Source organism: Mesocricetus auratus, unplaced genomic scaffold (genome assembly GCF_017639785.1).
Source record: "Mesocricetus auratus isolate SY011 unplaced genomic scaffold, BCM_Maur_2.0 Super-Scaffold_100018, whole genome shotgun sequence".
NCBI classification, from domain to species: domain Eukaryota; kingdom Metazoa; phylum Chordata; class Mammalia; order Rodentia; family Cricetidae; genus Mesocricetus; species Mesocricetus auratus.
Window position 1 is genome coordinate 21,905,739 of NW_024429199.1, and position 14,135 is coordinate 21,919,873.

General features: G+C 45.2%; 1 protein-coding gene across 7 annotated transcripts in view; it reads left to right on the plus strand.

The window, feature by feature from the left end:
• The first annotated feature begins 11,908 nt into the window (after positions 1 to 11,908).
• The window catches only part of Akap7 (A-kinase anchoring protein 7), a 112,744-nt gene continuing 110,517 nt past the window's right edge, over positions 11,909 to 14,135 (plus strand). For 6 of the 7 annotated variants that reach the window (XR_005881803.1, XM_021224168.2, XM_013110224.3 and 3 more), the window contains exon 1: positions 12,804 to 12,962. Coding sequence is in view for 5 of the 7 variants with exons in the window: in XM_021224168.2 (XP_021079827.1) it covers positions 12,836 to 12,962 (127 nt within the window). In the remaining 2 variants the exon portion in view is untranslated. Of the gene's footprint in view, positions 12,029 to 12,803; positions 12,963 to 14,135 lie in introns of those variants that run through there. The other variant, XM_040758168.1, reaches the window with a different exon arrangement.

A 14,135-nucleotide genomic window follows, 5' to 3' on the forward strand; every position in this document is an offset into this window, starting at 1 on the left:
AAAAGAGGATGAAAGCCCTCAGACATGGTGACAGGCCTGGGGATGAGACATCAGATAAGCCAAGAGCCAGAAATAGTTCCTCTTTGGAAGTTTCACTTGAGACAATTTTTTTCTTCTTTTGAAAAATGAATTGAGAATAATCAAGGAGTGCAAAATACAAAGAAATTCTCAAGATAGAGTCTTAATAAGGATGGAAGTGGGCAGAGAAAGTCCAGGCTTTAAGACTAAGAGGAAAACCTAGACAGGTAAACAGCCTTTCCCCTTGTGCCGTTGCCTTGGGAACAGGCAGAATCAGAGCTATTCACTACCAGGAAAAAGAAATGAAACCCAGAAGTTAAAAACCGAACTTTCTGGTGCTTTTCTGATGCCAAGTTGAAATTCAAGATGAGTCATAAATGTTCGATAAAGCAACAGCCAATGACAGACTGGAGAACCGTACTAGAGGTCTGAGATGAGCATCACGGCCACACTGCGCTGGAGATACCAGTCTTGCCAGTGAAGAAAGAATGGGGTGGGTGAGCTAAGATGTGAGCACATGCCTAAGTAGTAAATTAAACACGGGAATGTTAAATGTAGAGACATGTCAAAACGGATGGAAGGAGCCAGCGAAATCTAATTCCGAGGCACTATATCTATTCGAGGACCTGTGGCCACATGTTTCGGGTAGCTATTTTTTCTATTTTTTTTTTTGTTTGTTTTGTTTTTTGTTTTTCGAGACAAGGTTTCTCTGCATTGCTTTGGAGCCTGTCTTGTCCTGGAGCTTGCTCTGTAGACCAGGCTGACTTCGAACTCACAGAGATCTGCCTGCCTCTGTCCCCCCACCCTCCAGTGCTAGGATTAAAGACATGTGCCACCAACACCCGGGGGAGGTAGCTTTTTGTGTCAGTGACAAACTATCTGAGAAAATAAACTTAAAAGAGGAGTTATTTATTATGGCTCATGGTTTTGCAGGTTTCTGGTGAGGGTCAGCTGGCTGGGTTGCTTTGGGGCTTGTAATGAGGTAGAGCATACAGCCTCACAGTCAGGGAGATGGAAAGGGGAAATGGGGAGAGAGAGAGGTCAGAGAGAATGAATGATAATTTGGGGACCTAATGCCCCTTCAAGGACACATCTCAGTTACCTCACGTGCATACAGCAGATCGTGCCTCCCAAGAGTTAGACTACCTCCCAGCAGTGCTACTGTCTTGGGAGAGAATATCTGCTTTTTTGGACTTTGGGCATATTTATTTAAGACCCAAACCATGACATAGGAGACTCGTTCCTGCATTTTTTCTGGTCGAGCAATGTTTTAGTAGCTTTGGCAACCTGATAGCTATATCATAGTCAGGGAAGCTGATAGGGTGCCTTGAACTCAGGATACATAAATAAGCAAGGTTTCTAGGATTCACCCCGTTATCCCACTTGCATTTTACTGTGTTTTGCTACACCCTCCCCACTTCTTTCCCCTGCTTCTCATGAGTGTTTTAAAGTGATTTGAAGAGGATGATGATAATGATGGTGATGATAGTAATGATGATGATAGTGATAGAGACGATTATGATGATGATGGTGATGATGATGATAGTGCTGCTGCTGCTGATAGTGATGATGATGATGATAGTGATAGTGATGATGGTGGGGGCATGATGATGATAGTGATGATGGTGATAGTGATGATGATGATAGTGATGATGGTGATAGTGATGATGATGATAGTGATGATGATGATAGTGATGATGGTGATAGTGATGATGATGGTGATAGTGATGATGATGATGATGATAGTGATGATGGTGATAGTGATGATGATGATAGTGATAGTGATGATGATGATAGTGATGGCTATGATGCTGATGAAAGTGTTGCTGATGATGATAGTGATGATGATTATGGTGGTGATGATGATGATGATAGTGATGGTGGTGATAGTGATGATGATGATGATAGTGATGATGATGATAGTGATGGTGATGATGGTGGGGGCATGATGATGATGATAGTGATATGAGCATTTTAATAAAGTGTAAGAGTCTTTTTCTAGTTGATGTGGTAGTTTGTGCCTGTAATCTCACCATTTAGAAGGTTGAGTCACAAAAATTGCTGCAAGCTTGAGGCCAGCCTGGGCTAGAAATAAGAGCTTTCCATCAAACAATCAGACACATGCAGGCTAGTGAAATGGACTGACAAGTGGAGTTGCTTGCAGTCAAGCTTCATAGCCTGAGTTCTGTTCCTTGGACCCACATAGTGGAAGAGAAGAGTGGGCGCTTGCATATTGTGTGCACCCCAAATAAATAAATAAATAAACAAACACATGTAATAAAAATTTAAAAAGCAAAGAAATAATCGCAAAGAGAAAATACTTTAAGTCATCAGAGCGAAGTTATTTTTTTTGTTTTTTTGTTTTTTTTTGCATCAGAGCGAAGTTATAAAACACTAACTGAAATTAAAACATAAAAAACAGATTATCAAATTTTCATAAAACTATTGTATATAATTAAATACAAAGAACAAGTTAAAGCAAATGCTTTCTTTAAATATGTGACAAACTATTGAGCTGGAGATGTAGCTCAGTTGGTAGAGGGTTGGCCTGGTATACTTGAAGCCCTGGGTTTGATCCCCAGCACCACATAAATCAGACTTGATGGTACACAGCTGTAGTCATAGCACTTGGGAGGCAGAGGATCAGAAGTTCAAGGTCATCCTTGATTAAGCAGTGAGTTACAGGCTAGCATGAATTGCATTTGCCCGTCTCTAAAGGAAAAAGACAAAAACAAACAACAGCAACCCCCACACAATTTAAAGTCATTAATAAGTAGATTTTATGAGGTAGAAACAAAGTTAGGTAAAAGCAAATGCTTTCCATATACAGACATGTGACTATCAAATGCATATGACTCTCAAGATTTTCTAACATGAAAGATAATAGACAAGTTACATAAGTAAACATAGACTCATATTAATATGTAGATGATCATGGAAGTTATATAAAACTCAAAAAAAAAGAAAGAAAGAAAGAAAGAAAGGCCTGAGCCGAGTATGGTGGGCATACAAGCAAGCTCAGCACTTATGAGGTCAGGAGTTCAAGGTCCTTCTCTGCTTCATAGTGAGTGTGAGGACAGCCTGGGTGGGATACACGAGAGCTAGTCTGAAAACAAAGCAAGACAAAAACAAACCAAGATAAACAATGGGCCAGATAATTAAAAACACTCCTCTAAGGAGGCAGAGAGGAGGAAAGGAGACAGGGTGATGCCGGCAGCTTCAAAGAGGCAGGAGATGACTTCAAGGCCTGAAAAAGAAGAATGGATCAGAGGAAACTTCCTGTAGTGAAGACTGCTTGGGCTCTCCTTCGGTGAGTTGAGTTTAATATTCCTTGGTTAATCAGACTGAAGATGGAGGGCTAAAGACAATCTGGCTCCTCTTTGGTGGATCTGGTGTTTAGACACGTGGAATTTTGGGGAGACCCTTCCTGATACTTTCTGCTCCCCAGGGCCTTGCAGTTGAAGTTCAAAGTAGAATGTTTTCTGAGACCCAAGAAAACTGTATTCAGATTCACTAACCATCAAATAAGTAAGAGCTAAAATAACCATTTGCACTTTGTAGATGAAAAATAAGGGAAGAATTTCGAAGTAGTAGAATTGAATGAACTTACAAAAACTGCTTTTAAGCCTGTAATTTGGGGTTGGGGGTAAGGGGTGGGCAGTGTCTTGCTGTGAAGCTCAGGGCTAGCTTTAGACTTACTCCGTAGTATGCCCAGGCAGTTATCTTGCCTTAGCCTTCTGAGTGCTGGGTGTACAAATGTGGCTTTGAACATTTTGATGGATAATTTAGAAATATGGTTCAAAATATTATAGTCATGATCTTTCATCTATCAAGCTGCTTTCTGGGAATTTATTTCAAGAAATAAAATACTGGGGCTGGAGAGATGTTGCGTGTATAAAAGGACCTGAGTTCATTTTCCAGCACCCACATTGGACAACTCACAACAGCTGTAACTCCAGCTCCCGGAATCCAACATCCTCTTCTGGCCTCGAAGGGGAATTGCATTCACATGAACATGCCGGTACACAACACAGACACAGACACACACACACACACATGCCCTTTAAAAAGTAATAAAACATCTTCAAAGAATGACACATTGAAGGGACACTAGCCCACTTGAATATGTGACTCTGTCAGGCCTTGCCCTTCTCCCCCATTCCCTCTGCCTTGCTAAAAATCATTAGATTCCTAAAGCTGCCACCAAGGTCTATTCCCTTACTGGGCCACTTCCTCCTCCTGGGGCTGACTACCAAAGTCCAGCTATAGAAGTACTGAAGTCCAGCAATCAGAAGCCCCCTTTGGTTTATCTTTTTTTTTTTTTATGAGACAGGGTTTCTCTGTATTGTTTTGGAGGCTATCGGTCTAGCCTGGCCTCGAACTCACAAAGATCTGCCTGCCTTTGCCTCCCGAGTGCTGGGATTAAGGGCGTGCGCCACCACCGCCCGGCCCCTTTGGTTTATCTAATTAGCATGTCCAAATAAAATTAAGCACCTCATCCTAACAGGGGATTCTCCTTTTACTGTCGTAAACTGCCTTTCTATGTGCCATGTCTGTATCCTCTCTATCCAGAGGCAGTCCCTCGTCCCTCTGGGAATCTCTGCCCCCTTTCCTTTGTTCCCTTCCCCTTCTCCCTTGTCCTCTATCTCCTTTACCATGGCATCCTAGCCCATTCTAGCACAGACCTCCCCTTCTCCTCCTCTTAAGGTTACAATGTTGTATATATAATTTTTATGAAATGTGTGCAATCATAGTGCATGTATGTATATATTTCTACATCAATATATATCAATAATACTCCTAATATTTCTGATTTATATAATATATTGTGGTACTGCGAACTGAACACAGACCCTTGCAAATGCAGGTCAGGTCCAGGGTCGATGTTTCATTTCATTCCATAAATTCCCTGCATTTTTTTCTATAAAACAACACAAGTGAATTCTAGATTTGTAGTGACAGCTGTTGAAAAACTTTAAAAAGTTTTAAAATCTCAAAGTCTAATAGTTAATATTTGTCGCACCTGCTGTGCAGCCTGCATCCGAGAATGTAGCGAGGTGGTCAGGATAGATGACACAGAGACCGGCCGGTTGCTTTAAGAAAACTTTATGCTTCCCAAGTCAGCTTAGGAGGAGAACTCCCCAAGAAAAAAACGCTTCCCCTTTTTAAGGACTTCTGCCATCCATCTACATACAATTCTCCAACTGAGCTCTCCCAGCTCTCCCAGACTCCTCACCCTCCTGGCTGGTGGTTTAATTTCTGGCCCCAGAATCAGGGAGACACAGCAGGGAGCAGGAAGAGGCATCTAGCCTTAGGGGGGATCAAAGTCAAGGTGTTTCAGTGAGCAAGCCCTTATCTGAGCCCTATCAAGAGCTTTATAGCACTGAATTGTTTTCAGTAAACATTATCTCACAGCTGCCTGCTCCCAGGCTGAAGGGGAAGTGGGTTTCTGCTCAAGGTCTGGTGTCCCCACAAATATTATCAGACCTTTATTAACTGCATCACTACTGAAAACATAGTATCAAGTTAGGACAGGAGCTGGTGGTGTAGTTTAGTAACACATGACTAGGATGTAAGAAGTCCTGGGTTAAATCCTCAGCAACAAAAATAGGGAGGGGCTGATGGTAGGAGGTACCTTACATGTGTTATGCTAAAAAAGAACATGTTTTATGGTTCCCCTCCGACATAATGGACTGTCATCCTGAGGTCACTCTTGTAAAACTATATGACTCCACCCTCCTTTGAGAGCATTGGCATCTGTCATTTATATGCAGGACATGCAAGTTTCTAGAATAAGAATTAGAAAAGCTGTTGTGGCAGATGCTCACAAAGGAAGGGATGATAGCCAAAACCAGAAGAAGGTCCTGGTCTACATAGATAGGAATCTGGTAGGAGGAATGGGCCAATTAGTGGCAAGTTCAAAGGTCAACGATGGCTCTTGCTATAGGAACCATGTAGGAACTTGAACCCGAACCCTCCTTGTGTAGCCATCTAGACAATGTACACTGCCCTACGCGAAGAAGAAAGGCTGGGTGTGTTCCAAAGAACTTACTATCTCAACGAACTCTGTAACTCTCAGAGGTTCTCAACAGCACCTTTGATTCTGCAGTTGTCTGAGCAGAAAACAGGGTCGCAGGAAGAGTTGGTCTCCTCTGCAAAGGACCAACCCAGGAAGACTGTGGTGGGAGCTGGCTTCATGGAGTCAGCTGGATCAAGAGAGCTCACTGAGGCAAGCTCTGGGAATGATTGGCAGCCTGGATTAATTCATCAGCAACACCAGACACAGTTGGGGACAGCCTGATATAACCGGAAAGACCCAAGAGACTTTTATCACAGATGCTAATGCAAGCTAATTTTTAGCTTCAGGCTGGAGAAGCTTAAAAACATTGCCTATGATGTCTTTTCTTTTTCCTCCATCCCTTCTTTCTTCCCTCCCCCTTTTCCTCTTTTCCTTCCTCCTTTTCTTTCTTTGAAATTCATTTGGGTGTGCTACAATATTTATTTATTTATTGATCGATAGATATGAGTAGTCAAAAAATAGATCTGGAATTTTTACCCATTCCTTAACTAAATGCCTACAGAGTGAACTCTGTGTACTTGGTAACCCAAAGATGTGATAGTGCAGTTTCTGTCTTTGGGTGGACTATGGTTGATAGCGCAGTTTCTGTCTTCCGGTGGACTAACGTGGGAAACAGTAACATGACGCAAGAGATAACCAGGGCAGGCACAGGTGTAGTGGAGCAGGAAGGTGGAAGGGTTGGGTCCAGGCACTGTTCTTTCGAGGCGTCACACACATTCCCAGCACATCGTTACAGCAGCTCTGGTCCCTTGGGACAGCGGATGCCACTTCTGTTCACAAGATGGTTGATCTTGGTTGCCAACTTGATTGGATCTGTAATCAACCCATGTGAGGCATTTTCTTGATCATAATATTTGAAGTGGGGAGACCCACCCTAAAAGTGAGCCTCTTCTTCTGGTGGCAGCCCAAAATAAAGGAGATGGAAGGAGGCTGTTTTTATTTTTACTTATCTATCTATCCATCCATCTATCTATCTATCTATCTATCTATCTATCTATCTATCTACTTATTATTGCTTTTTGGTGGATTGTCTTCACTCTTTCTGGCAAGTTTACCCACTTTGCTGTTGCCACTGCTGCATTCCTTTGATGATATTAGGACCGAAATTTAGTCTCCTAAGGTGGCCTGAAGACCAGTGGCTCTCTAGGAATCTTCAGTGTATTCAGCACCAGATTGAGACGTGCAGATTTGGGGGATGAGCAACTGCTGTATTTTCAGTCTCTCTGGTGTGAGACAGCCATGTTTCAGGCTACCGAGACTACCCAGCCCTCACTCTATAGCACGGGGTGGTAAAGGGTGAAAGACGCTACGCAAAGGAAAAGAGGGTTTGGACTTGGGAGAGGAAGGTAGCAAGGGCCAACTGCGGAAAGGTGACCAGCAAATATATGGTAAATAAAGGCATTGAGTACAGTTTGTTATACAGAGAAACTTCGCTCTCTGCTTTCTGGTATGGGAAAACAAAGGAACCAATCCATCCAGGGTTCCCTTTGGGATCTTAGTTTCTTTAACAAAATAATTTAGGATTGCAGTTTGGTTGCAACGAAACACCATGACCGAAAAGCAAGTTGGGAAGGAAAGAGTTTATTTGGCTTACATTTCCGTATCACTGTTCATCATCAAAGGAGGTCAGGACATGAACTCGAACCCCAAGGCAAGAACTGGCACAGAGCCCATGGAGGAGTGCTGCTTACTGACTGGCTCAGCCTGCTTTCTTATAGAACCCAGGACCACCAGCCCAGGGGTTTCCCCACCCTCAGTGGGCTGGGTCCTCTCCCATCAATCATTAATTAAGAAAATGCCTTACAGCTAGATCTTTTGGAGGCTTTATCTCAGTTGAGGTCCCCTCCTTTCTAGTTTGTGTGCCTAGCCGACAGAAGAATAGCCACCTCAGAGTATGAGAGAAAAACAACCAGGGCAGGAGAGCTGTAAATCCTGGCCAGTGTTGGGAAGAGCAAAGTTGAGAGAAATCATGCTTTTTCGATTTGGCACAGAGGTCAGAGAAACAGTGAGAAAGGCCAGAGAGGCAGAGAACATGTTTAGACCTTGGCCAGGAATAGAAAAACAGGTCAAGGAAAAGGAAACGCATGCTTAGTGCCTGCCCTTGAATCTGAGTTCAGAGTGCATCCTATTCCAGGCCTTTTAAAAAATTTTTTTTCTCTCATACAATTTCCCCTCCCTCCACTCCTCGCAGTTCCCCTCCCTGTCTTAGAGTTTCTGTTGCTGTGAAGAGACACCATGACCACAGCCACTTTTATAAAGGAAAACATTTAATTGGGGTTGGCTTACAGTTCGGAGGTTTAGCCAGATGTGATGCTGGAGAGGCGGCTGAGAGTTCTGCATCCTGATCTGCAAGCAGCAGAAAGAGACTGTGTCAACACGGAGCACATGAGACTTCAAGCCTGCCTCCACAGTGAGGCTCCTACTCCAACAAGGCCACACCTCCTAATAGTGCCACTCTTTATGGGCCTATGGGGGCCTTTTTCATTCAATACCCCCCACCCGGCCCAGAAGTGTTACAGCTCTGAAGGGAAAGGTATCCTGGCAGTCAGGAGCCAAGGAATACCACAGAGTCATACCACATAACAAACCTCACACAAGTGATTTATTGGGAAAGTCACAAAAGGGTGGCTGCCTCTGCTTGGGAGAGAAGCAGCAGAGACCTGAGCAGGAGGCAGGTTTTTATAGGGTTTCTTTGGGGGAATGGAGCTTTCTAGGGTGGCCTGGAATTGGTGGGATTTTGTGACCCGGTCTTGGGCTTTTTTTTTTCCCTGTAGGGTGGAGCTTGGCTGCCCTTGTCTTGAGGGGCTGGAGCCAGCCATTAAGACCCTGAGGATAGCTGGGCGGTGGTGGCGCACGTCTTTAATCCCAGCACTCGGGAGGCAGAGGCAGGCGGATCTCTGTGAGTTCAAGGCTGGGCTGGACCGATAGCCTCCAAAACAATACAGAGAAACCCTGCCTCATAAAAACCAAAATAAATAAATAAATAAATAAAAGATCCCGAGAATAGCCTGGGGAAGAGCCTTGCCACTCACATGCCTTGAGGGGCTTACACCCCCCCCCCAATTTTTCTCTCCCCCAGATCCACTCCTCCTGTTTTCCTTCAGAAAAGAGCAGGCTTCCCAGGGATATCAACCAAACATGGTATATATAACACGTTACAGTAAGACTAGGCACAAACCCTCATATCAGTGCTGGGTGACACAATCCAGTAGAAGGAAAAGGAATCCAATAACAGGTGAAACAGCCAGAGACACCCCCACCTCCACTGTTAGGAGTCCCACAAAAACACCAAGCCAACATCCATAACATATTTGCAGAGGACCTAGGACAGACCTATGCAGGCTCTGTGATTGCAGTTGTCTCTGAGGGCCATGCTCTCCTGGTGTCCTCAACCACTCTGCCTCCTATAATTTTTTTCTTCCTCCCACTTCCTTGGGGTTCCAGTGCTTGAGGGGGAGGGACCTGATGGAGATATCCAATTTGCACTCTCTCTGGGCCTAATGATTGGCTGTGGATCTCTGCATCAGTTCCCATTAGCTGCGGGAGGGAGCCTTTCTGATGGCCACTGGGCTAGGCACCAGATCTATGAATATAGTAGATTGTCATTAGGAATCTTTTTGTTTTTTCTTTTTTCTTTTTCCTATCCTAGTTCTCAGGGATATCAAGCCTCCGATTCCTAGTCAATCAGGCAGTTTTGGGCATGGGCTTCATTTCTTGGTACGGATCTCAAAGTAGACCCGTTATTGGTTGGCCACTCCCACAAACCTTGTGCCTCAGTTGTCCCCGCGCATCCTGCAGGCAGGCTAGATTACAATCTACAGGTCAAGGATTTTACAGCTGGGTTGGTGTCCCAATCCTACCACTGGAAGTTATGTTACAAGACTGAGGATTGCACCACAGATGCAGGGTTAGAAATAGAAGCACTGTGCTTTGCTTTTGTTTTTTTCCGAGTCAGGGTTTCTCTGTATTGTTTTGGAGGCTGTCCTGGAACTCGCTCTGTAGACCAGGCTGGCCTCGAACTCACAGAGATCCGCCTGCCCCTGCCTCCTGAGTGCGGGGATGAAAGGCGTGCACCACCAACGCCCGGCTTGTTTTTGGTTTTTTTTTTTTTGGTTTTATGAGACAGGGTTTCTCTGTTTTGGAGGCTGTCGGTCCAGCCTGGCCTCGAACTCACAGAGATCCGCCTGCCTCTGCCCCCGAGTGCTGGGATTAAAGGCGTGCGCCACCAACGCCCGGCTGTTTTTGGTTTTTTAAAGGAGGTGCAGCACCCACTGTTGTTAAAATGTCTAGGTTCCCGGTCAGGGAACCAATGTTGTTAAAATGTTGAGGTTCCTGGTCAGGGAACCAATGTTGTTAAAATGTCTATGTTTACCCAGTAACGAGACACAAACTGTGACTCAACGATCACACGTGGAGTTTATTGGTAGACAGGGAGGGAAAGGGGGGGTGAGAGGTAACCAGCCTGTGCAGAGCTGAGAGAGAGATAAGATATGAGAGAGAGAGAGAGAGAGAGAAAGAGAGAGAGGGAGGGAGGGAGGGAGGAAGGGAGGGAGAGAGGGGAGGAGGGGAGGGAGGGAGGGAGACGGAGAGAGAGAAGATGAGATGGAGAGAGAGGAAGGCAAGAGTAAGAGAGCATAAACAGGCAGGGGTCAGTCCTTCAAAGGGGTCCTTTGCACCTGCGTGGTTCTCATGGAACTCTGGGCTGACCACAGTGCTGCTTGAGTGTATCCTGCCAGGTAACAGGGCAGGCCAGCATAATGCCTGAACCTTTCACCCACTTCTCCCAGGTTTGTATAGCATCATTTCTTCCTGATTATGCTGTTGTTACACAAATCCTGGGAGTGGGGTTGGGGGGAGCTCTAGACTTTGCAAACTGGCTCCTGGCTTCCTTCTTATGTTAATCTTGCTGTTTCTGTCTGCTGTTCCTACTTGCCAGTCACATTAAAAAAGAAATCCTTACTAAGAGAAATGCATCTTCTACTTCCAGGCAGAAAAGGGAAGGGCAAAGAATTGTTTCGTTCTGTGGCTTCTAAGTTGCTTTCAGCTCCAACTAATCCTTATGCCAAAGTGGCATATTCCCTTTCCTGCCCAGCTCAGCTGGTCTTGAACTCCTCATGTAGTCTAGGCTGGCCTTTGAATTCAAGATCCTCCTGCCTCCCTTGCTTATTTTTTTTTTTTCTCTGTGATTAGGTAATCTGCTCCTCTGAAAACACAGTCTTACATGCACAAAAAGGACTGGAACCTTAAACATTAAGTAAGGAAGTCTTTGTATCTCTTTACCAGCTTCTTAGTACTACAGGTACAGCTAGAGGCCATTGTAACCTCCTTTGAGGTTTTCAAGTGTATGGTCTTCATGTCAATTTCTAACTGTTTTTTTTTTTAAGACAGGGTCTTACTATGTAGGTCAAGCTGTTCTGGAACTTCGTATGCACCCCTAAGTTGGCCCTGAACTCCAGCTACATAGTTCTAGAGTATGGTGAAGAAGGGTGTCCCATTAAGACAGCTTGTGTCAATTACTGTAGCTATGTGGGGGGTCTTTGTTTTCTTGCTCATTCTGGGATATATTCATGATAAGTGAAGTGTTCTCAAAATGGACTGGATCAACTTCATGTTCTCGGTACAGCACCCTGTTTTCTTAAATTAAAACATACAACCCTGTACCAAGCATAGTAAAACATACCCTTTAGTTATGTAAAAATTGCTTAGTCAGGAAACTTATCTGATAACCAGAACCCAGTGGTGTCATTCACCCAAGACAACCACACAGACGACTAGACCCGCCCACTGGGCAGTATTTAAACAGAGACCTAGAGCAATGCCCTGCTCTGCACATCTGGAGAGATGCCACCTTGGTCTGCTCTGCATCTGGAGAGGCTCCCCCAGGATCCTGACCCTCGAATCAGAGTCCTGACCTTCAGCTAAGACCCACAGGTGAGCAGCCTTGGGGAGATAGGCTTAGGACGGTAGTTAGGAACTTAGAGTGTGAACCTTGTGTGATGACCCTTAGCATGATAAAATATAACTTTTGCTATACCAACTACGCATAACTACCTGCTTGCTCCCGACAGCCCCCCAAAAAACCCAAACCCCCACCAACAATAACAACAGAAAATCAAACCCAAGAATGCCGCCATTCACCCCTAGCTGGGAAAAACTAGTAGTATTCTGTACTAAGGCAAAAAGCATTTATATCTTACTATTTTTTTTAAAGTAAATTGCTTTCTCTTCTATTTTACTTAGATACTGAGGACCCTGTTCTCCAAAACTCAGTAGATGATTTCCATCTAGCTATTCCAACTTGTAGCTATTAAACTGCTGTTAAAAATTTCAGACTGCGTCCCAATTTGGTCTTTTTTTTTTTTTTTTTTTTTTTTTTTTTGGAAAGCAAAGTAAATAAAGCATCTCATTATACCGGCGTACGAGACCTTGCTCTTGTACATGTCGCCCTTCCCACATATTTTGCAATCAGAATTGTGTTTTCAAAGCTCCAAGCTAAACCAAACACCCGGGTTCTCAAGAGACAGCAGGCCAAGGAATGCTTTCAGCCCGTCCCAATCTCGCCCCTCGAAGCGTGGGACGGGAAGGGCCGCGCCGCAGGAAATAACGGAGGGCGGCCAGAGGTCGGAGCCCAGGCGGCCCCGGGGACGGCCCCGCCTCCCGAGCCCGGCCCCAATCCGGGTACCCGCGCCCATGCGGCTCGGCCCCTTCCGGCTCCTCCCGAAGCGGCGGGTGCCGGGGATGCTGCGCTTTGCGGGGCTCCGCGCCTCCGCAGGCCTGGCCTCCGCGGCCAGTGCCCCCGCCGCCCCGCGCCCCCCGGGCCTTCGCCTCTTCCTCCGCGCCGCGACCATGGAGCGCCCCGCAGCGGGTGAGAGCGAGCGCACCGCCCTGCGCGCCCCGGGCCGCCTCTGCCGTGGGGCGGGCTCGCCGCCCTGCTCCGCCTCCCAGGCCTCCCGCAGCCCCACGCCCCTCGCGTTACTCCCCTCCTGCGCCCCGACACTGCGCTGTGCCTGCAGCCCAGTGCACCCCTCTGCTCAGGGCACCGTGCTTGCTGCGATGCGACCATGGTGCACTACTCCACACCGCCGGTGACGCAGGGTGTGAGCCCACGAGTTGTAGTTTACCTCTTCGGATCTCATGACGCATGACCCAAAGTTTTTGCAACATCCCTCCCTACAGTGTTGGGCGGTAAAAGGAACCAAGAAAAAAAAAAACCCCTCCGTTTCATTTCATTTTATTTTATGGCAAATAGAAACATCTGAACACCATTTTGTATCATTTAGGGTTTTATTCGAAGTTTGGAAATGAGCACTTTAAAACTGGCGCCAATTTGCTGGAGCCCAGAATGAACTTGAGCTCGGGTCAGCTTTTGCTATATGCTGAACTTGGGTAGGAATTAGGGATTGGAGTTTTGAGTGAAAGGAACTAAAAAGTAATTAGGAGAAAAAAGGTGTTCATTAAGATCGTCATATCCTAAATGTATACAAAGCATACGGATATTAAAATATGTTGTACAAACTTGCTAAGTATGTAAATACTTATATGTAAATATAAAGTATGTAAATAGTGTAAATGTGTTTCTAGCTTTCATGTGAATGGAAAGATCCGTATCTTGTGGGGAGATGCCAAAGTGTTCCTGCTTGAGATGACTTTTTTTATGAGATGCAAGGGTATGGATAATAGGACAGACACGGAAGGAGAGAACTCTTTCCACTCATTTACAGTGTGGCTTTGCAGTTTAGGATGTTGTTAGCTTATCTTACATCTTTTCCATACAGTAACAAAGCTTAAGGTGCTTGTCGAAGTTACTGGGTCCTTACTTTAGTGATCTGTCAATCCTTAATAATTTAGATTGTTCCCTTTTCATGATGAGGATGGTTAAGTGGCTTGATTGCCTTGACTTTTAAACATTTCTGGAGACCTGCTATGCTACTGTTAGTAGCTAGTGTGAGTAGCTAGACCACAATGAACGGCAGGCTCTTCTTATAGCTGTTTAGCTCAGGGATCAGAAGAGAGCCTTGCTTACTGGGGCTGTATATCA